This window comes from Rhinoderma darwinii, chromosome 4 (genome assembly GCF_050947455.1).
Source record: "Rhinoderma darwinii isolate aRhiDar2 chromosome 4, aRhiDar2.hap1, whole genome shotgun sequence".
In the NCBI taxonomy this organism is placed as follows: domain Eukaryota; kingdom Metazoa; phylum Chordata; class Amphibia; order Anura; family Rhinodermatidae; genus Rhinoderma; species Rhinoderma darwinii.
The window spans coordinates 270,905,074-270,929,020 of record NC_134690.1 but is presented as its reverse complement, the minus strand read 5'-3'; the positions used below and the strand labels follow the sequence as shown (position 1 = coordinate 270,929,020).

Sequence of the window (23,947 nt, the reverse complement as noted above, 5' to 3'; positions counted from 1 at the left end):
AGTGCAAATATAGTCTGTCGGAAGCGAAAAACAACATGGCCTTTGTTCGTCTGGGCAAGCCTGGCACAGTTAAGTTTCACAAAACAAATCATGGCATGGCAAATGTGGAAAAAACCTTCACATACAACTGCAGTCTTTTACATAAGACTGGTGTTTATGAACCAAGTCCACTCTACCTATAACCACGAGGTTGAGCAGCTGTTTTCCTCCTTGTCTTTTCTCCAGTTCCTCTTTAACATTTATCTTTTGCTTGGATCTGCTGAAACTTTTCCCTTGGGAAGGGGTAGAATTCAGGTCTTCTGAGATCTGAGATGTGTTCAATGTAGTGGGCATTTGCACACTGTTGTCATTTTCTTCCATAGCGTCGTCCATAGCCTGGCCCCTCGTAGTTGCCGTAACACTCTGACCATTTAATTCAGATGGTGCACTGCTAGAAGTATAAAATATATACATTTAGGCGGAATTTATACGAATACTGCCTGAAAGCAAAATATAGATAAAACAAACCAAGTGGTTTAAAAACCATGAATGGAACAAGGATCTTCCATTGAAAATATCAGTTATAATCTTTGTCCCACAACTAGAAAATGGCTTGGCAATGGGCTGATTGGCACAGGTCTGGTTTCTGAAACTACCGCTGATCAGCAATTACCACTTGGGGAAATTGTGGTTAGCCATACATTTTAAATAAATGGTCATCCATGTAATACATAGATGGGCCAGGTCCACCAGAGGGGGAGCCACCGATACTCCCCTAAAAGAAGTCCATATGCTCTAATAGGCCTAAGGAAGGGGACGCTATTAGTGGACAACCCGCATAATAAGTAACCCTTTCAGGACCAAGGGTCATCGATGCCTCAATGACCAGACCCATTTTTTCAAATCTGACATGTGCCATTTTATGTGGTAATAACTCTGGAAAGCTTTTGCCTATCCAAGCGATTCAGAGATTGTTTTCTCGTGACATATTGTACTTTATGTTAGTGGAAAAATTTGGTCAATAAATTCATAGCTTATTTGTGAAAAAACACCAAAATGTAAAAGAAAATTTGCAAAAATTATAATTTTTCAAATTTTTAATGTAATCTACTTGTAAAACAGATAGTAATATCACACAAAATTGTTGCTAATTAACATCCCCCATATGTCGGCTTTATATTTGCATTGTTTTTTGAACATTATTTATTTGTCAAGGACTAGTTCAGTTCTTAAGTGGCTTTGAGGGCCTTATGTACTGGATAGACCACATAAATCACCCTATTTTAAAAACTGCACCCCTCAGAGTATTCAAAACAGCATTCCGAAATTTGTTAACCCTTTAGGCGTTTCACAGGAATTAAAGCAATGTAGAGGTGAAATTTACAAATTTCATTTTTTTTTCCAAAATTCATTTGTAATAAAAAAAAAAATCGGTAACACAGAAGTTTTTACCAGAGAAACGCAACTCAATATTTATTGCCCAGATTCTGCAGTTTTTAGAAATATCCCACATGTGGCCCATGTGTGATAATGGACTGAAACACCGGCCTCAGAAGCAAAGGATTTTGGGGTCTCCTTTTTTTAGAATATATTTTAGGCACCAGGTCAGGTTTGAAGAGGTCTTGTGGTGCCAAAACAGTGGAATCTCCCCAAAAGTGGTTTTAGAAACTACACACCTCAAGGAGTTTATCTAGGGGCATAGTTAGCATCTTGACCCCACAGGTCTTTTGCTATATTTCTTAGAATATGTCTGTGAAAATAAAAATCTACTTTTTTTCTGAAAAAATATTAAAAAAAAATAATTTTTACAAGGAAAAAAGAATAAAAAGCACCCCAAAACTTGTAAAGCTATTTCTCATGATTACGGCAATACCCCATATGTGGTAATAAACTGCTGTTTGGACCCACGGCAGAGCTCAGAAGGGAGGGAGCGGCATTTGGTTTTTGGAGCGCAGATTTTGCTTGGTAGTTGTTCTGTTTGGGGTTTTGCTGGTATTTCAGTTTATGATGTGGTGGCATATGTAAGCTGGGCAGAGTACATCAGGGCATAATAAGAGGGTATACTAAAAAATGGTGCCCTTATCCGCTTTTGGACACTCTGCACAATTTCTGTCGCTATATTCTGAGAGCCAGAACTTTTTTTATTTTTTCTCCACCGGAGCCGTGCGAGGGCCTATTTGTTACGTTACAATCTGTAGTTTTCATTAGTACCATTTTAGGGTGCATGTGATTTTTTGATCACTTTTTATTCGATTATTTTTGGCAAGCAACGTGACAAAAAAAACATGTTTTGACAATGTTTTTTGTCCTTTTTTTTTTACAGTGTTCACTGCGATATAAATGACATTTTACTTTATTCTGCAGGTCGGTATGATTACGGCGATACCATATGTATATAGTTTTTTTTAAGATTTGTGGCGTTTGCGCAATAAAATCACTTTTCTATAAAATTATTTATTTTTTGTATCACCATATTCTGAGAGCCATAATTTTTTTATTTCTCAGTCAAAAAAGCTGTGTAAGGGCTTGTTTTTTGCGGGACGGGTTGTAGTTTTTATTGGTATTATTTTGGGGTACATGCGAATTTTTGATCACTTTTTATTCTATATTTTGAGAGTGGTGATGACCAGAAAAATAATGATGCTAGTATTGTTTTTTAATTATTTTTTGCGGTGTTCACAGTGCGGGGAAAATAATATTATAGTTTTATAGCTGGGGTCGTTACGAACGCGGTGATACCAAATATGTGTACTTTAACATTTTATTTTTTTCCCTATAATAAAAGACGTATAGGAAAAAAAGCATTTTTTGTTTTTACACTTTTATAAAACATTTTTATTACTTTTTTTTTTTACTTGAAGACCTGCAGCACTGATGGCTGCTATAATACATTGCACTACCTAGGTAGTGTAACGTATTATAAACGGTCAGTGTGATGTTGACAGTCACACTGACAGGAAGCCTATGAGGACCAGCTGGTCCTTATAGGCTTCCGTGAATAGCAGACCGGAGGCTGTTGTATGGCCTCCGGTTTTGCCATGCAACCGACGGCAGCACCCGCAATCGGTCCTGGTGAAAGTTTGTTGTAGCAACAATCTTTCCAGTTTGTTGATACAACAAACTTTCCCTGCGATCACATGATCGGGACCTGAACCAATCAGGTCCCGATCATGTCTCTGGGACCAGAGGCAGGGGTTAACAGCGCGATCCGGGTGTCAGCACTACTTTGAGACAGCCGGATCGCGCTTTTAACACCCACTGTAAATTCACGTCGGCGCTGCACAGCGCCCAGCAAGCGCCGACGTGAATTTACTGTGGGCGGTCAGGAAGCGGTTAATTTCGGTGATCATATTCTCTGTAGCCGAACCAATCGGTTCGGCTATCAGAGAACAGGTTGCTGGGGAGCTGCGGACACTGACACAGCCGGCGTCCAAGCGCTTTCACAGTGCTATGCAGCTGGAACAGAGATCTGTATATACACGTCCTGGCAGCACGGGGTATGTACGAAAAGGACGTGTATGTACAGATTGTCGGCATGAAAAGGTTAAGTAGTTCATCTATGACATGGGAACACCTGTAGCCACCTCTAGGACTGCTATACATTCTTTGCTAGTATTGAATGCACTGGAGAAAATGACTAACCCCTGTTAATAGTATGGAGTCCACTGACAGAATAAAGGATACATGAAACGGCAGACTGTAGGTAGTCTGCAGCAAGATTCAAAGGCCACAGGAAATGAAAAGATTCCTGCTGGTAAAAAGCAACATATTCTAAAGGGGGATTGTTATTTAAAGAGGCTCTGTCACCAAATTATAAATGCCCTATCTCCTACCTAATCTGATCGGCGCTGTAATGTAGATAACAGCAGTGTTTTTTATTTTCAAAAACAATGATTTTTGACCAAGTTATAAACAAATTTAGATTTATGCGAATTTGTTTCTTAATAGACAACTGGCCGTGTTTTTACTTTTGACCAAGTGGGCGTTGTACAGAGAAGTGTATGACGCTGACCCATGGCTGGCCTTAGCTATGTTCGACCAGTGCGGTCGCACAGGGCGCCAGCCGCCACACTGCAAGAGGGGCGCCAGTGGGTGTGTGTACCACAGCGCCGTTGCAACTACCAGCGGGGATACACACACTAACTGCAGTCGCCTTTCCACCCGGGCGCTTCTTCACTTAGTGGCCGTCGCTACCGCTGTAGAAGCCATAGCGGCTGCTAGCGGTGACACCGGGCAGGAGAGCGGTGACACCGGGCAGGAGGGCGGTGGCGCCGCTAGCAGCTGCTGTGGCTGCTATAGCGGTAGCGACGGCACTATAGCAGAGCAGGGAGGTATCTCCCTGCTCTGCTGTCTACTAGGGCCACTGTAGCTCCCTGAAGGAGCGGAATCCCCGTGTGGCCAGGGATTCCGCTCCTGGAGCGATGCTTGATGTTTCTGTTCACATATTGGCAGTGACATCAGGGGAAACTCCTGAAGCGGAATCCCCTGTCACAGCATTGCAGACTCTATGACCGGGGATTCCACTCCATGAGAAGCCAATGACGTCATGGACATAGACGACAGGAGCTTCTCCTGGAGTGGAATCGACGGTCATAGCGTCTGAATGTCTATTGCCCGCCAGCTATCAGGGTCATTTCGTAGTCCTTGAACTACCTACAAGGGGGCTGTGTGGCGCTACCAACCAGGGGGCTGGGGGCTGTGTGGCGCTACCAACCAGGGGGCTGGGGGCTGTGTGGCGCTACCAACCAGGGGGCTGGGGGCTGTGCGGCGCTCCCTACCAGGGGGCTGTGCGGCGCTCCCTACCAGGGGGCTGTGCGGCGCTCCCTACCAGGGGGCTGTGCGGCGCTCCCTACCAGGGGGCTGTGCGGCGCTCCCTACCAGGGGGCTGTGCGGCGCTCCCTAGCAGGGGGCTGTGCGGCGCTCCCTAGCAGGGGGCTGTGCGGCGCTCCCTAGCAGGGGGCTGTGCGGCGCTCCCTACCAGGGGGCTGTGCGGCGCTCCCTACCAGGGGGCTGTGCGGCGCTCCCTACCAGGGGGCTGTGCGGCGCTCCCTACCAGGGGGCTGTGCGGCGCTACCCACAAGGGGCTGTGCGGCGCTACCCACAAGGGGCTGTGTGGCGCTACCTACAGGGGGAATCTGTGAGTGGGGGGTTGATGGTAATTTTTCTGTGAGTGGTGGGCTGATGGTCATTTTACTGTGAGTGGGGGGTTAATGGTCATTTTACTGTGAGTGGGGGGCTTATGGTCTTCAAGTGGTTTCCACCTCTGTCCTCCAATTGAAATGAATAGGAGGCAGAAAATACCTGCGGCGCCCGTTTGGAGCTTTTTTTCCTGCGTCTTTTGCATTCGCTTCAACAGCTTAAGAAAAAACACAAAAAAAGGTCACACAACGCTATCAGTTGCTGAAGGAATTTTGAGGCAGATTTTTTTTGCCTTACGAAAAACATGTGTGAACATGCCCTACGAGTGGTGTGCTTGTTCTTAGCCGTTTTCTGTCTTTCTCAAAACTATTTTTGGTAGGGGGGCCCTGAGGAAATATTGTTTTTCCAGTGCTGCCTCGAGTCCGAAAAGGTTGGGAAACTCTGTACTATGTTACAGGGTCCCGTCATGGAGCAGCTCAGTTCGTCATGGGAACGGGGCCTAGGTGAGTACAATTTTTGTTTTTGTTTGGGGGCACTGTCTACAAGGGGGAGGTGCGGGGACTGTATGGCATGATCTACAAGGGGGAGGTGGGGGACTGTATGGCACTGTCTACCAGGGGGAGGTGGGGGACTGTATGGCAATGTCTACAAGTGGGAGGTGGGGGGGCTGTATGGCACGATCTACAAAAAGGAGGTGGGGAATTATGGCACTGTCTACAGGGAGGCTGTATGGCAAAATCTACAGGGGGGCACTGTACTGTGTGGGGGCCACTAAGCGGACATTATACTGTGTAGGGGTACTACAGATGGCGTAATACTGTGGGCACAATTAGAGGACAAAATACTGTGTCCTTGAAGGGGTTGTAATATATTATATTATTAAATATTATTATTATACTGTATGGGTGCACTAAAGGGGCATTATAATTTTTTTATGGGGCATTTTTTTTTTTAATGATGGGGGGGGGCGCCGAAAGATCATTTCGCACAGGGCGCCATCTATCCTAGGGCCGGCCCTGCGCTAACCAATCAGTGACCAATCAGCGTCATAAACTTCTCATTGTTCCAGCCCAGCTTCTTTCACTGCACAGCTGGGCTGGAACAATGAGAAGTACATGACGCTGATTAGTCAGCGTCAAAGTAAAAACACGCCCAGTTGTCTATAAAGAAACTAATTAGCATAAATCTAAAATTGTTCAGAACTTTGGTTACAGCGCCGATCACATTATGTAGGAGATACCAGCCTATTTTAAACCTTAATGACCAAGCCATTTTTTAAGTTTTTCCATCGTCGCATTCCAAGAGCTAGAACTTTTTTATTTTTTCGTCGACATAGCTGTATAAGGTCTTGTTTTTTGCGGGACAAGTTGTATTTTTAATAGCACCATTTTGAGGTACATATTATTTATTGATTAACTTTTATTAACTTTTTTTGGGGGGGGGGGATAGAAAAAAATCTGACATTTTGCCACTCTTTTTTGCGTCCTAAATCTACGCCGTTTACCGTGTGGTATAAATAACACAATAAGTTTATTCAGCGGGTTGTTACGATTGCAACGATACCAAATTTGTATAGATTTTATATGTTTTACTACTTTTACAAAAAAATTTCAAAATTATTTGTTTTTGTGTCTCCATTTTTGAAGAGCCGGAACGTTTTTACTTTTTCGCCGATGCAGTTGTATGAGGGCTTTTTTTTGCGGGAAGACGTAGTTTTTATTGGTACCATTTTGGAGTAGATGCGACTTTTTGATCACTTTTTAATCACATTTTTTTAAAGTCCAAATATGTGTAACTTTTTAACTTTATTTTGTTTTTTTTTTAATAGTAAAGCAGTTTGTAAGGGGAAAAAGTGGGTTTTTCATTATTTTTTTTAAATTAACTTTATGAAACTTTTTTTTTTAACTTTTTTACTAGTCCCACTAGGGGACTTCACTATGCGATCCTCCGACCGCTATTATAATACACTGCAATACTTTTGTATTGCAGTGTATTACTGCCTGTCCGTTTAAAACGGACAGGCATCTGCTAGCTCATGCCTGCGGCATGATCTAGCAGGCATTCATTACAGGCAGACCTGGGGGCCTTTATTAGGCCCCCGGCTGCCATCGGAGACACAGACACTCGGCGATCTTATCGCCGGGTGTCAGTGGGATCAGAGGGAGCTCCCTCCCTCTTTCCAAAACTACTCAGATGCGGTGCTCGCTATTGAGAACCGCATCTGAGGGGTTAAACGGGTGAGATCGATACTAATATCGATCTCACCCGGCAGAGCAGGGACGCCCCCAGCTGCCTCTGGCAGCTGAGATCAGGGAGATTTGACAGCTCCCTGCTCTGTTTACTTATTCCAATGCCGCGATGTAAAAAGTCTATGGCATCGGAATAAGGCCCGCTAGTGACCGACGTAAAAAGACTATGGGCCGGTCACTAACGGGTTAAGCACACATAAAACAATGAGAAAAGTTTTTTTTAAAAAATGCTTGTTTATGTAATGGAATCCATTCCCACTCATGCGAACGAACAGAAAATACGGCAGTATACAGCCATATTCTGCCGATTCAGCACCAGTGCCCCGGTCTCCGCACTCTTATATTACGAGTCTATGCACAAATCACAATTGCAAATTCATCATAAACTACGTCTCTGGTACATTTGTACTGTAACCAGGCCACAGATATGTTATTATTTGTGGTGTAGTATAAATTATTTCAATATATCAAATATAACAGATATGATGTGTAAACTCTGCAAGACTCTTCCACTCATGTAAAACAAACAGAACTGGAAGGCACAGATCAAATAGATCTGCAAACTGATAAAAGTGCAACCTAGCTGGGACTTCAACGGCCATTCACATACAGAAAAATGCAAAACCTTCAATGATTTAAGTAACGGACACAGATATTAGTCATCTTTGTACTTGTTACCTACATCACCTTCCTGCAATAACTATTGCCTCTTTCTCAAATTATCTGCTTGTCTCAAGTTTGACTCAATTCACCCCACCTGTCCAAAAGAAATACAGCCCTATCCTTCCTCAGCAGTTATTCTCATATCCTGTTCAGATGACAAGTCAACTATGCTACTTACTGAGCAGAACAACGCAAATGGGGGCGGCAGGGGGATGGAGGATACTGTATAGACTATCGGTGCAGTCAAACTCACGTTTCCATTATTCAGCTAGAGTTTCAAGTTGTTGAGCATAATTTTATACATTTTCCCAGACAGGGTAGAGTATATTGTTTGCATGCCCTTTTTAAAGATACCAGCGTCCCTCATCTACTGGTCCCCATTCTACAGCGTTGTCTTTCCGTTCATCTGTTCTGTTCAACCTTTCCGTCAGAGGAACAGATGAATGGAAAACCAAACGGAAACTATCGCTTCTATTTTTATTACTATTGATTTCAATGGTATTTTTTTTGGTCTGTTTCACTTTGCCTTCGTTACGCTAGGTTTTCCCGTTTTTCTTTAAAGAAACAATAGCGTAGTGAACAGTGTAGTCTTTCAGATGAACGGATAGACCACTCTGATGTGAATAGGCCCTAAGGCATTCAAAATCCAAAATATTTATGTGGCAAAAACATTTTGGTAACGTTAGTCACAGAAAATTATATATAAGCAATTACAATGCAGACCCGTCAGTTTGTCTTCACTTTAGAAGCAATATCGAATAATAAACAGGTCTGTGCTGCGGACCGTTACCTATGAAGTAGAAGACAGAACTACCTGTTCTGCCCGCTAGATCACTGTAGAGTATGGAAGCTAGCGGTGTACGATGTCATTTGATTCTCCAGGTCTTGCTCCCATACTGAAGACAAGAGTCAACAGTTTTTTAGCCAACTTGATATTCATACTCTTAGTTTTATGTGAAAAATTACACACTTTCCATATGTTGGGTTGCATTTATCCATATACTTCAACATACACACCTTGGAACAGCAAATCCCATTGTTTGCTTATTTCCAGAGACGGTCAACTTCGCAATTTTAGGGACAATATGTGTATCCGGAGAAGGCAGTTCCCTTGCTTTGTCTAAAAAAATAAAGAGACAAAAAGAAAAATAGAAAATGAAAGGCAGGTTAATGGTCTGAAGTCAAGTTCTGTTTTATCTAAAGTTAAAGTTTCTACCCAAAAGTTGCAAACACACGAATTGTAAGGTGCGCGTGATCAGAGAGAAAAAAATTAAGCGTGAGATAGGCAGCCATGTTAAAATGCTACCTGAGAACTCTGAATGTGCCTTACAGGATCCTCCACAGAGTACACCTATACAATGTTTCAAGAGTCTCTCCAATCCTATTCTCCTACCCTATTTGACTTCAGGCCTGGAGAAACGCTTGAGCCCGCTGGGCGATACAGTCACGGAGACAACCATATAATGGCCAGAGAGTATCGTGCACAGCCCCTATTAATTACGATACTCTCCAGTCGTTATTCGTTGCCTTGGCAACGGAACCGTCCCACCCAGCACTCTAGTATCTCTCAACGCCAAAAGTCAGATTGGTCAGGGGTATGGAATAGGAGGGACGCTTTAATGACACGACAACCACTGCTGTGTGATGCAAGTACAGTAAAGGACAGGAATCCCCTGAAACACCATAGGTCTTATTTGTGCAAGAAGGTGAATATCAATGTTCAATACCACTGTATTTATAATGTCCACTCCACCCAAATGTGAAAATTCCATTCTAGACATGGCACCTCTCCTGACATGTCTGTTATTGCAAATACTTGCATTTCCCACAAAACAACAATTCTGGAGCTTCTTTTCTTAGAAATCTGCGCTTTGCCATTCTTCTTTTATTCCTCTTGGAAACGTAGGGCTAAATTGACATCTGGATGTTACCCCTTTCCCGTAGGGTGTGCCCTTCTACTTCTAACACTGCCCAATCAGTGCCAGGTACATACATATTGACAAGAGGAATAGTAACATCCAGTTGTTCATTCATACATTTCCCAGAGGAACAACAGAGGAATGGCACAATGCAGCGATCTTGGAAAAGATGCTCCATCATTCGGTAATTCATAAAAAATGCAAGTAGTTTCTATAACAGACATTTCAGGAGAGCATACAGTTCCTCTAACATGCAATAGTTAACCTCCAAGGGAAACTTACCTGCAGTCTAAGTATAATACAATGACAGGGTCAGTCATCCTCTGGAACGTTAGGTAGTGGCATCTTAACTGGTAACACTAGAACAGTAGCACTGTCATGGTTCCCATAGGTTTTTACATCGATACAATGAGAAGTACATTAGAACCTCTTCATAACTACCCAGGCAATGCACTACAAAGACTTGGGATGGAAAGGCAGGTTAGTCTCCACCCGAAAGGGATTATAACTAAGGACCCTGCCTGTGAGATCTGTGAATCTATTCTACATCTTAGTTCTAACTTATTTTGTCTTCACAACAATACAGAAAAGTTGTGTTTCTTCTTAGTCCACCTGATTGTTACAGTTTATTAGCAATGGCATCCTATGCAAAAAGACTTATGGAGAACTCAGCAGACATTGTGACCCTGCGCCATAGATTGACACTTCATAGACAGTAACAGGGAGTGGGCTGAGTTCTGATGTAACAGGTCACTTCTATTTGTACAGGAGCGAGAAGACCCACGCAAATCTCAACTGTACAAAAGGAAAATGAGTGTTTGGCAGGTTTGAGAGGTTGGAACGCTCTCTTAAAGAGGCTCTGTCACCACATTATAAGTGCCCTATCTTGTACATGATGTGATCGGCGCTGTAATGTAGATTACAGCAGTGGTTTTTATTTAGAAAAACTATCTATTTTGAGGGAGTTATGACCTATTTTAGATTTATGCTAATTACTTTCTTAATAGACAACTGGGCGTGTTTTTACTTTTGACCAAGTGGGCGTTGTGGCGAGAAGTGTATGACGCTGACCAATCTGCGTCATACACTTCTCCCGATTCATTTACTCTGCACATAGTGATCTTGTGAGATCACTATGTGCTGTCACATACTCACACATTAACGTTAGTGAAGTGAATAGACAACACCTCCAGCCAGGACGGGATGTCTATTCACAATCCCGACACTTCGCTAACGTTTGTGTGGGACTTACAGCACAGCAAGCATAATCTCGCTGTAAACGGTCATTTACAGCTGATCTCGCGAGATTACGCTTGCTGTGCTGTAAGTCCCACACAAACGTTACCGAAGTGTCGGCATTGTGAATAGACATCCCGTCCTGGCTGGAGGTGATGTCTATTCACTTCACTAACGTTAATTTGTGAGTATGTGACAGAACTAAGTGATCTCGCAAGATCACTATGTGCAGAGCAAATTAATGGGGAGAAGTGTATGACGCAGATTGGTCACTGATTGGTCAGCGTCATACACTTCTTTACAACGCCCACTTGGTCAAAAGTAAAACACGCCCAGTTGTCTATTAAGAAACTCATTAGCATAAAGCTAATATAGGTCATAACTCCGTCAAAAATGATAGTTTTTCTAAATAAAAAACACTGGTGTAATCTACATTACAGCGCCGATCACATTATGTAAGATATAGGGCACTTATAATCTGGTGACAGAGCCTCTTTAAGTTGGATTTTCTCTATGCACGTTGATAGGTGATCCCTACATCATGACAAGATATATAAACCATAATGATATTTGCAGCATACATTTATAAAAGTAGTTAATAATACAGAATCTAAATTACTGGTAATCCCATCAATATAAAGAACTGAAGATGAAGAAGTTCCCCGCAAATAACGTCCGTAGTAGAAATAAGGGCACATTCATTCTCTTGAGAACATTTCAGTTTTATATAGTAGTTGTGATTGTAACCACAATTGGTTTTAAGGTTAGAGAGACAGCCTAGTTAATAACTTTTATCTTCTGAACCACAAACGTCTGGGGCTTGGCTCCTGCCGCACAAGCTTTACCTTTTTGTAAAGTCTGGCCACAATGAAGACATATGTAGCAGCGGTGTATGTGAAGTAAAAGTACATCCTTTGCAAATAATTAAGACATTATCTAGACAGATACTAGCAGTACTCATTACGACAAAAGCAGTTAACCAACTGATAGACTAACTAAATGTACAATTATATTTATACATTATATTACATGAGCTGCAATATTTTGCACTAATCCAAATGGAATGACATTTTCCAGTATAAACAAACCCTAAAAATGTAAAGATTTTTATTTGTGATTCAATTGTATTAAAAAGGGACTCAAATTGTAATTCTGTTTTCAACAATATTTTAAAGAAGCAGTGCCCCACCTGTCCACAGGTTGTGTGTGGTACTGCAACATTCACGTCAATGGAGCGGAGTTGCAAAACCATAAAACTCATAGACAAGTGTGGTGCAGTTTCTAGAAGAAGCGGCCATGATTTTCTAATCCTGTAAAACCCCTTTGAAAGACGCCAAGAAGAGTCCAACCACTCAGCAAGCATAAAGAGAAAAAAAATTATATTTAGGTCACTTTCACATGGACTTATTTTGGTCAGTATTTGCGAGAGTGGTTCCATAACACAAAATAATGACCAATATATGAATGTTTTTATTACATTTGTATGCCAATACATTATCCTCTGTGTCACAACCACACAGCCTGCCATTGGGTGCAACACAGTGTGCCCTAATAACAGGCTTACTGAACAGACAGCCCTAGGGTCCTTTCTAGATCCCTAGGGCTGACTGCAGAGAGTCTTCCCTGGTGACCCGATCAAAGGGGGAGTCCCCTTTGATCATGCTACGGTCACAAACTGTGGCGATTGAAGGGTTAAATGGCTGGGATTGGGTTCTAAACACAAGGTGGACTCCCTACCCTAGGGAGCCAATTACTAAGGGTGCTTAGTATCACCCGACAAATTCTCACTGTGGGACTATCCAAGCCCTGTCTTGGACAGACATAAGAAGCGTACACAGAATGCCAGACGTGACACTTCACTATATTTATACAAAATGTTGACGAGAATTCCATTTGTATCTACGTACAATCGCACAGATCTTACATAGTTAATGGGGCTTAAAAGGAACCTGTCACCAGAATTTCACCTATTGAACTTTACATATCCCTCACTGGCTGCTGCTATCAAAAGTTAATTGCCGTTATCCCCTTTCCTAAACTCCTCCCCCGACTGTAAATAACGGTCTGCAAACATTTTGCGCTTTTTATCGTAATAATCCGGCGTCCCTTTGTTCGCACACACCAGAAGAGGACATCAATGCACAAGCGCAGGAATGTGTGTGCTGGGGGAAGGCGAGGAGCTGTCAATCAAAAGTAAGGAGGCCGGGGAAACGCGGAAAGACTTGAGGAATGAAAATATGACTTTTTTCAAACGAAGATTTGACTCTTTTCAAGAGAAGATCTGACTCTTTTCTGCTCATTAGCATACGGTGTGGGAACACTAAAAAGCTGAATACTAAAGCTACGGAGCCGACTAAGAAGACAATTATAGGTTATATAGAAATGATTTTTCACCCACTACCACCAGGTATTGCTGGTTTAATAGGTGAAATGCTGGTGACAGGTTCCCTTTAACACATAAGGGATTGGGAGCTAAAATTTCTGAATTTTAAAGAGGCTCTGTCACCAGATTTTGCAACCCCTATCTGCTATTGCAGCAGATAGGCGCTGCAATGTAGATTACAGTAACGTTTTTATTTTAAAAAAACGAGCATTTTTGGCCAACTTATGACAATTTTTGTAGTTATGCAAATGAGGCTTGCAAAAGTCCAAGTGGGTGTGTTTAAAAGTAAAAGTCCAAGTGGGCGTGTATTATGTGCGTACATCGGGGCGTTTTTAATACTTTTACTAGCTGGGCGTTCTGATGAGAAGTATCATCCACTTCTCTTCAGAACGCCCAGCTTCTGGCAGTGCAGATCTGTGACGTCACTCACAGGTCCTGCATCGTGTCGGCCACATCGGCACCAGAGGCTACAGTTGATTCTGCAGCAGCATCGGCGTTAGCAGGTAAGTCGATGTAGCTACTTACCTGCAAACGCTGATGCTGCTGCAGAATCAACTGTAGCCTCTGGTGCCGATGTGGCCGACACGATGCAGGACCTGTGAGTGACGTCACAGATCTGCACTGCCAGAAGCTGGGCGTTCTGAAGAGAAGTGGATGATACTTCTCATCAGAACGCCCAGCTAGTAAAAGTATTAAAAACGCCACGATGTACGCACATAATACACGCCCACTTGGACTTTTACTTTTCAACACGCCCACTTGGACTTTTGCAAGCCTCATTTGCATAACTACAAAAATGGTCATAACTTGGCCAAAAATGCTTGTTTTTTAAAAATAAAAACGTTACTGTAATCTACATTGCAGCGCCTATCTGCTGCAATAGCAGATAGGGGTTGCAAAATCTGGTGACAGAGCCTCTTTAAGCTCCGCCGATTATGGCATACAGGAGAAATAAGAGTTTGAAAGATACTTTAGTACGCACAGATTTGAGCTCCAGAAAGAAAGAAAAAAATCCATTATATGTCCCCCTAAAACAGGCAATTTCCCGTGTCTTCACCGCCGCAATTGCAACAGAAAAGTAAAGGCAACACATTTATGGATCCCCGAACGGGGGAGATATACCACATTAAACACGGTTATACGTGTGAATCCAAGTATGAGGTCTACTTGTTAATATGTGCATGTGAGTTAGTTTACATAGATTAGACTGCGGCTGGGCCATTATGAACTACATCAAAATCACAATTAATTGAACATGTAACCTCGATACGATTAATGAATGATTTAGGGCACGCACCCTATTTGAATGCCACGCCATTTAATTCACATACATCACCCTATTCCTGCTATATACTCTTAGTAGTGAGGGTTTAGAGCTTCAACCCACACAGTATCATGCTCCCATAGTGCCTCCCCACAGTATAATGCACCCATAGAGCACCCCACACACACAGTACAATGCCCCCATAGATGCCCCTCACACAGTATAATTCCCCCAGAGTGACGTCCACACAGTATAATGCCCCTATATTGCCTCCCCACACAGTATAATGCCCCATATTGCCCTCACCAGTATAATGCCCCATATCCCCACCTTATAATGCCACATAGTGCCCTTACACAGTATAATGCCCCCATACAGTATAATAACCCCCATAGCGGCCCCCCACAGTAAAATTCCAATATAGCTGCCCCTCACAGTATAATTCCCCCATAGCTGCCCCACAGTATAATTCCCCCATAGCTGCCCCCCACAGTATAATTCCCCCATAGCTGCCCCCCACAGTATAATTCCCCCATAGCTGCCTCCCACAAAGTATGCTTCCATAGCTGCCCCCCACACAGTATAATGCACCTATACTGCCGCCCCACAAACCGTATAATGCCCCCATAGTGGCCTCCACACAGTATAATGCCCCATACCGCCCCACACACATTATAATACCCCCGTAGAGGCCTCCACATAGTAGAATGCCCCCCACACAGTATAATGCCCCTATATTCCCCCTCTCACCGTATAAAGCCCCCATAGATCCCCACACTCAATATAATTCCCCACAGCATAATGCCCCTAGAGTGCCTCCCCACACAGTATAATGACCCAATAGTGCCCACACATAGTATAATGCCCCCTGTAGCGCCTAATAAAAATAATAAAATAAATACTCCCCTAACTCTGTTCCCACAAAGATTGGAGTAGATCCCTCGGCAAGTCTGTGAAATGTGTGGCTCTGCGGAGACAGGCGTGATGACGCGTAGCATCTGTCTGCACTAGGCCGCTCACGGCTGATGTTACATATTGAATGGTGGAGCAGGGAGCGGACAACTCCCTTCTCCACCATTAAAGAGGCTCTGTCACCAGATTTTGCAACCCCTATCTGCTATTGCAGCAGATAGGCGCTGCAATGTAGATTACAGTAACATTTTTATTTTTAAAAAACGAGCATTTTTGGCCAAGTTATGACCATTTTTGTATTTATGCAAATGAGGCTTGCAAAAGTCCAACTGGGCGTGTATTATGTGTGTTACATCGGGGCGTGTTTACTTCTTTTACTAGCTGGGCGTTCTGACGAGAAGTATCATCCACTTCTCTTCAGAACGCCCAGCTTCTGGCAGTGCAGACACACAGCGTGTTCTCGAGAGATCACGCTGTGACGTCACTCACTTCCTGCCCCAGGTCCTGCATCGTGTCGGCCACATCGGCACCAGAGGCTACAGTTGATTCTGCAGCAGCATCGGCGTTTGCAGGTAAGTAGATACATCGACTTACCTGCAAACGCTGATGCTGCTGCAGAATCAACTGTAGCTTCTGGTGCCGATGTGTCCTCGCTCGTCTGACACGATGCAGGACCTGTGAGTGACGTCACAGCGTGATCTCTCGAGAACACGGCTGTGTCTGCACTGCCAGAAGCTGGGCGTTCTGAAGAGAAGTGGATGATACTTCTCGTCAGAACGCCCAGCTAGTAAAAGAAGTAAAAACGCCCAGATGTACACACATAATACACGCCCACTTGGACTTTTACTGTAAACACGCCCAGTTGTACTTTTGCAAGCCTCATTTGCATAAATACAAAAATGGTCATAACTTGGCCAAAAATGCTCGTTTTCTTAAAATAAAAACGTTACTCTTATCTACATTGCAGCGCCTATCTGCTGCAATAGCAGATAGGGGTTGCAAAATCTGGTGACAGAGCTTCTTTAAACTGTATCTGCGGACATGCCACCGGCCACCTGGGACAGCAGGACTCTGCCTGGAATCTTGGACTGTCCTGCTGGGAGCGTTTGGAGGTATACATTATGCTATCCAATCAGAGTCGCTGACATGTGAATCACATATCACCAATTCTGATAGCGTAAAGTTAGTGACGGCAGTATAAGACCGAACTGAAAAAAGAAAACAAATGCCCAAGATGACGTCTGTTATTTGCACTGTATTTCGGTTTTATTTTGATCCATTGCCCAGCCCTGAAAATTCTGCACCAATAAACATAACTAACTGCACCATTAGTCCGTGAATTACCGGTGGTTGGACATTTTTTGGATAAGAGACAATTGAGATACAGGGTAATAGACCACATGCCCGTACTGCAGAGATGGCGATAGGGAATCATTGTTAAAATGAAAAGAAACTAGGTGGATATATGAATTACACACACTAGTTCCTGAAGGGGATGAATCTTAAATAGCTATGAACATTAGGTAGACTGCATTTGCATAGACCCATGATTGAATATGCGAGTATATTAAAAATACGCATGGATAGACATTTTTGATGAGATTAATATGTGTTTTTGAAATATCCATTTTCGTATCTTCACAGAACACGGGGATAAGAAGTCTCACGTCGTGCTGTGACTAATATCTCCATTGAAGAATAGGAGGGGAAAGTAGATTAGGCTGGCCGCATAGTTTTGGAGGGATGTTTGATAAAGATCATTTCAATTGTGGGGAAGTTCTACAGAATGTGTTATATATAATATATACACACACACACACATATATATATATATATATACACACACACACACACACACACACACACCTTCCTTTTCTGACGTTTTTGCTTTTTTCACCCTTTTTTTCATGTTAATTTCTAGATTCATTTAATTCTTGCCTTTAATTTTGGCAAAGGTGCAATTAATTTTGGGAAGGATGCAATAATTGTTGGGTACGGTTTATGAATCTGTATTCACGATTAGAAATTGACATGTTATTTCATACATGATGTTTTGGGTTCGAACACATGGACTGTATATTGCACTTGTTTTAGGCTATAATCTATAATATTTGCTCACTAGTCGCACCTGTGTCCCTAATGGGTAGAGCTGGAATAGTGGTTGTACGTGATGGGTAAACTGGGGTATTATATATCGGTTGTCCTCAGCAATGCACCTTGCGTCATCTGTATGCAATGCCTTCCCTGCCGGGCAGCGGTGGCTCGATGACACAGTTGTACTTCAGTATCACCGATTATAATATTTTTATTTTGGTAAACCAAAAAGCCATATTAAACAGTGCTTTGATATGATAAAAGTCTAAAAGATGTTTTAGCCATTGTTACTTTCTTCACAGTTAGGAGTGTGTGTTAAATGTGCACCTTCCCGGTATTGAAGATGAAACATGTCTAGTAAGTGTAAATAGAAAAAAAAACTTTTTGCCATTACGAGACACCTTAAAAGTACTATAATGAGTCATAACACCTTCCGACTTATTGATCGTGGAATGAATAACTTTCAGGCTAGGCCACATAAAGTGATTGGTTAGGATAAGTGATAGTACATTTCCACGGACTATATTATCCGGTGGTGATGGCATAGCGTCAGACTATCCCCATGACAACAGGGGTAGAATAGTAATATTTAATAAGGTAGCTATATTGTGAACAGTGTTTACAAAGTACGAATTAGATATAGTGACGTGACAACCTTTTCACAGCCATTGGCATTAGGGCTTCGAATAGCCAATTGGAGGATGGGATATGACAGGTGCAGCAACACAATATGCGAATGGAATAACAAGCCACAGCAATATTGTAAGCTTTTCTGTATATTGCTTATATGTTATTGTTGCTTATGAACTTATTATAGAAACACAATAGTGCTAATCTTAGGTTTAATAGATTGTTTGAATAAAATACGGTAAACTGATTGGTTAATTAATGGACTACACATTAAAATATGGAAAGTTTGGAAGCCATGGATCGTATGTTGCAGTTTGAATGCAGTTTTGTTGCATGAATCGCAGCAAAACCGGACCAATTTGCAGAGGTTTTTCAAAAATTGTGGCAGAATGGGGCAGTTTTAGAGTATTTTGCGACATAAAACTCATTTGAACCGTTACGTGAATTCTCAGCCTAAATATTTTTTGACCACATCAAAGACTGACACTATATTGGGTTAAAAACGGTGCTTCCATTGGTATGTATGCACTTTTGGGCATACTAGAGAGACTTTTTTTTGAACATGGATGCTGTCGCTGCTATTTCTATTTGACTGTAGGCATCTGTCTCCATTTAACGTATAATTTGGGAGCTTTTCCCAGCGTATACATTAAACAGAAACCCGGTGTGAACGTAGCCTTACTAAACTAGCATCTGTCTCCATTTAACGTATAATTTGGGAGCTTTTCCCAGCGTATACATTAAACAGAAACCCGGTGTGAACGTAGCCTTACTAAACTGATAGCACACGCTGCAAATTACCCCTCAAAAGACCAAATCTAGAAATATTCTTTTGTTCTAATCTTGGAGAGAGAACATGGTAATATGAGGTAGTAACGAGAAGTTTCAACCTTAGATAACCTTGATATAAATTCAATGTAAATGATACAGTGGCCGTGAATAAATTCATTTACATGGCATGCAGGCAATACTAATAAAATAAAGTTATCTTGACTCATTTACATACCACATTATCAATCGCTGCTAAGGTTAGATTTTGTGGTTACAGATGTTACACATTTGCTTCAGGTAAGGAAGCAGCAAACCGCAAGTTCGCTATCAGTGGACAAAAGCAAAAACAGATAATCTACAAGTGCACGATTCATTGAGCAAGCTCTTAAAGAATAAGACTTCAAACCTAAATCCCTTGAAAACCTGAAAATTCAGATGAATGCAGTCAACCCCAATATCCCACTCAAAGGGGACCAGAAAGTTAAGATCGCGGAAATCATTTGCAGCGTCCCTACAAAAAGGAATGGCGTTTTCTATCGTTGTGTTTGCAGCACGGACATGGAGACAATTCACAAATGACTGAAACGGCAGAGTTAAAGCCAAACTCCACCTAAAAATTTAAAATTCATGTGTGACTGTAAGGCTTTGTTCACATCTGCGCTATGGCTTTTGTTTATAACAGAAGCCATAATGCCACGCTGGATCCGTGGTACAGTGTTTCATCCGTCATTTTGAAGGAACGAAAAGAACTGCATGCTGTGCCTTTTTTAAGGTCAAACGTGACCGACACCTCTATAAAAGGGTCAGACGCAGATGGCACACAAAAGAAAATGGCATAGAAGTCTCTCTTTTGCATTTCATTATAGACCTAAACATGCTACAGGACTTGCCTGATAAATAATGACTGCCAAGAGCTTAGGAGTTTATAGTTTTGCAAGAGGCTGTTCAGGTTACGTTCCTGCACATGGGGTGTCCTTTTTCGGCACCAGAGTTCTTTCTGAAAGGGCAGACTTGAGACTATGTAAAAAACTATTCCGGGTTTGATCTTTATCCCCTTAAGGACACAGCCCATTTTGGCCTTAAAGAGACTCTGTCACCACATTATAAGTGCCCTATCTCCTACATAATGTGATCGGCGCTGTAATGTAGATAACAGTGGTTTTTATTTTGAAAAATGATCATTTTTTAAGCAAGTTTTGAAATTTTTTTGATTTATGCTAATTCGTTTCTTATTGACCAACTGGGCGGGTTTTTACTTTTGACCAAGTGGGCGTTGTACAGAGAAGTGTATGAGGCTGACCAATCAGCGTCATACACTTCTCATTGTTCCAGCCCAGATTCTTTCACTGCACAATCACACTAACAATCACACTGTGGATCATGCTGGGTTGGAACAATGAGAAGTGTTTGATGCTGATTGGTCACTGATTGGTCAGCCTCATACACTCCTCTGTACAACGCCCAGTTGGTCATTAAGAAACGAACATCTAAAATTGTTCATAACTCCGTCAAAAATGATAGTTTTTCAAAATAAAAACCACTGCTGTTATCTACATTACAGCGCCGATCACATTATGTAGGAGATACGGCACTTATAATCTGGTGACAGAGCCTCTTTAAGGACACAGCCAATTTTTTAAAATCTTACATGTGTCACTTTAAGTGGTAATAAATTTGGAATGCTTTTATGTATCCAAGCGATTCTTAGATTGTTTTCTCGTGACACAATGTACTTTATGTTCGTGGTAAAATTTGGTTGATATATTGTGTTCTTTTGTGAAAAACACAAAAATTTAGAGAAAATTTGTAAAAAATTTGAATTTTTCTAAATTTAAATGTATTTGCTTGTAAGACAGATAGTAATACCACACAAATAGTTACTAGTTAACATCCCCCATTTGTCTACTTTGTGTTGGCATAGTTTTTAAAAAAATTCCTTTTGTTTTTCTAGGCTGTTACAAGGCCTCTAACTTTAGCAGCAATTTCACACATTTTCAAGAAAATTTCAAAAGGCTATTTTTTCAGAGACCAGTTCAGTTATGAAGTGGCTTTGGGAGCCTTATATATTACAAAGTCCCCAGAAATCCCCCATTTTAAAAACTAAACCCCTCAAAGTACTCAAAACAGCATTCAGAAAGTCTCTTAACCCTTTAGGCGTTTCACAGCAATTAAAGCAAAGTAGAGGTGAAATTTACCATTTTCATTTTTTTCGCCAAAATTCATTGGGAATAATTTTTTTTCTTAAACACAGAAAGTTCTACCAGAGAAACACAACTCAAGATTTATTGCCCAGATTCTGCAGTTTTTAGAAATATCCCACATGTGGCCCTAGTGTCCTAATTGACTGAAACACAGGCCTCAGAAGAACCTAGTGGATTTTGGGGCCTCCTTTTTTTAGAATATATTTTAGGCACCATGTCAGGTTTGAAGAGGTCTTGTGGTGCCAAAACAGTGGAAACCACACAAAAGTGACCCCACTTTGGAAACTACACCCTCAAAAAATTTATCTAGTGGTATAGTTAGCATTTTAACCACACAGTTTTTTTGCTAAACCTATTGGAATTAGTCTATAAAAATGAAAATCTACTTTTTTCGGAAAAAACATCACAACATTTGTAAAGCATCTTCTCCCGATTACGGCAATGCCCCATATGTGGCAATAAACTGCTTTTTGGACCCATGGCAGGGCTTACAATGGAAGGAGCACCATTTGGATTTTGGAGAGCAGATTTTGCTGGAATAGTTTTCAGTGCCATGTCGTGTTTGCAACGCACTGGAGGGACCAAAACAGTGGAAATCCCCCAAAAGTGACCCCATTTTGGAAACTACAACTCTCAAGGAATATTTCTAGGGTTATAGTTAGCATTTTGACCCCATACGTTTTTTGCAGAACTTATTGGAATTATGCCTTGAAATTGAAAATCTAAATTTTTGTTAATCTAAATTTTTTCTAAGAAAATGTAGTTTTAGCTCATATTTTTTCATTTTCACAATAGATAAAGGAGAAAAAGCAACATTTGTAAAGCAAACTCTTCTGAGCACACCCACACGGCACGGCTTAGAAAAGGTAGGAGCGCCATTTGACTTTTGGAGCTCAAGTTTTGCCGGAATGGTTTGCGGCACCATATCACATTTGCAAAGCCCCTGAGGGGCCAAAACAGTGCAAACCCCACAAAAGTGACTCCATTTGGCAAAGTTCACCCCTCATGGAATTTATCTGGAATTAGGCAGTGAGGTTCTTTCCACTAAAATGTTGCATTTTTTTCATTTTCCCAAGGAATAAAGGAGAAGCACCCCAACATTTGTAAAGCAATTTCTCCCGAGTACAGCAAGCAGATTTTGCTTCATTGGTTTTTGGGTGTCATGTCGCATTTTCAGAGCCCCTGAGGTACCCGTACAGTAGAAACCCCAGAGAAGTGACCCCATTTTGGAAAATATACCCCTCAGAGCATCCATCTAGGGGTGTAGTGAGCATTTTGATTCCACAGGTGGCGTTTCATAAATTGTATTAGAATTAGGCAGTGAAAATGAAAAATTATTTTTTTTCCAAAAATATGTAGGTTTGATTCCAATTTTTTATTTTCACAAGGGGTAAAAGGAGAAAACAACACACAATTCGTTACCCAATTTCTCCGGAGTACGGCAATACCCCATGTGTGGCCCTAAACGGCTGTTTGGGCACATGGCAGAGCTGAAAATGGAAGGAGTGCCATTTGGCATGGAGAGTGTCACATCTGCAGAGCTCCCTCAGGTACCAGAGTAGAGTGTAAAACTGTAAAGGATCTGCCAGGCACAGCTTCGGGGTTAACGCCCATAGATAATCAGTCTGCACCTGCTTCTGTGAGACTGACTCCGTCTTCCACCACTCAGGGTGGCAGGCTTAGGAGTGGGAGAACCTATCACAGCCTGGGCAGACGGAGCTAGCTCCCGCCCTCTGTCTATTTATACCTGCCTTTCCTGTTCCTCCTTTGCTTGTGATTCTTTTCGTTTGGTTTCCTGGCCCTGCTGCAGCGTCTTGTACTATTGTCCTTGCTTCATATTGACCCCGGCTTGCTGACTACTCTTCTGCTCTGCGTTTGGTGCCGCGTACACTCCTGGTTTGACTCGGCTTGTTTACTTCTCTTGCTGATCACGGTGTTGCCGTGGGACACTGTCCCTTTCTCCCCCTAGCTCTGTGCACCCTTGTCTGTTTGTCTGTCGTGCACTTATTGAGCGTAGGGACTGTCGCCCAGTTGTACCCCGTCGCCTAGGGCGGGTCGTTGCAAGTAGGCAGGGACTGAGTGGCGTGTAGATTAGGGCTCACTTGTCTGTTCCCTATCCCTGTCATTACAAAAACCTTCAGAAGTGACCCCATTTTCTAAACTACACCCCTCAAGGCATTTATCATTTGCCTGGACATATGACAGGGCTTAAGAGTGAAAAAGAAAATGCGCATGTGAGGCCTATTTTGGTGATTTTCGCAGCATTGGCCCACAATAGCAGGGCTCTGGGGTCAAATAGTAAAACAAAACCATAAGTAGTGACCTCCATTTTGGAAACTGCACACCTCATTTTTTAAGGGGTGCCGTGAGCATTTTTTTTTTATTAGATGGATGATGTAAAGTGAAAGTTGCAATTTTCCACAGGTATATGCCATTTTAGTGCACAATGTTGTGCCCACTTCGTGCCACTGAAGACAAATACCTGTTAAGCGGGTTCTCCCAGGGCA

General features: G+C 42.1%; 1 protein-coding gene across 2 annotated transcripts in view; it reads right to left on the bottom strand.

Moving 5' to 3' along the window:
- Positions 1 to 23,947, bottom strand: part of HBS1L (HBS1 like translational GTPase) — a 113,419-nt gene that overhangs the window by 23,202 nt on the left and 66,270 nt on the right. Inside the window, exons 5-6 of one of the 2 annotated variants that reach the window (XM_075862506.1) lie at positions 9,048 to 9,150; positions 177 to 427 (exon numbers count right to left, since the gene is read on the bottom strand). In XM_075862506.1, the coding sequence (XP_075718621.1) occupies positions 177 to 427; positions 9,048 to 9,150 (354 nt within the window). Of the gene's footprint in view, positions 1 to 176; positions 431 to 9,047; positions 9,151 to 23,947 lie in introns of both variants that reach the window. The other variant, XM_075862505.1, reaches the window with a different exon arrangement.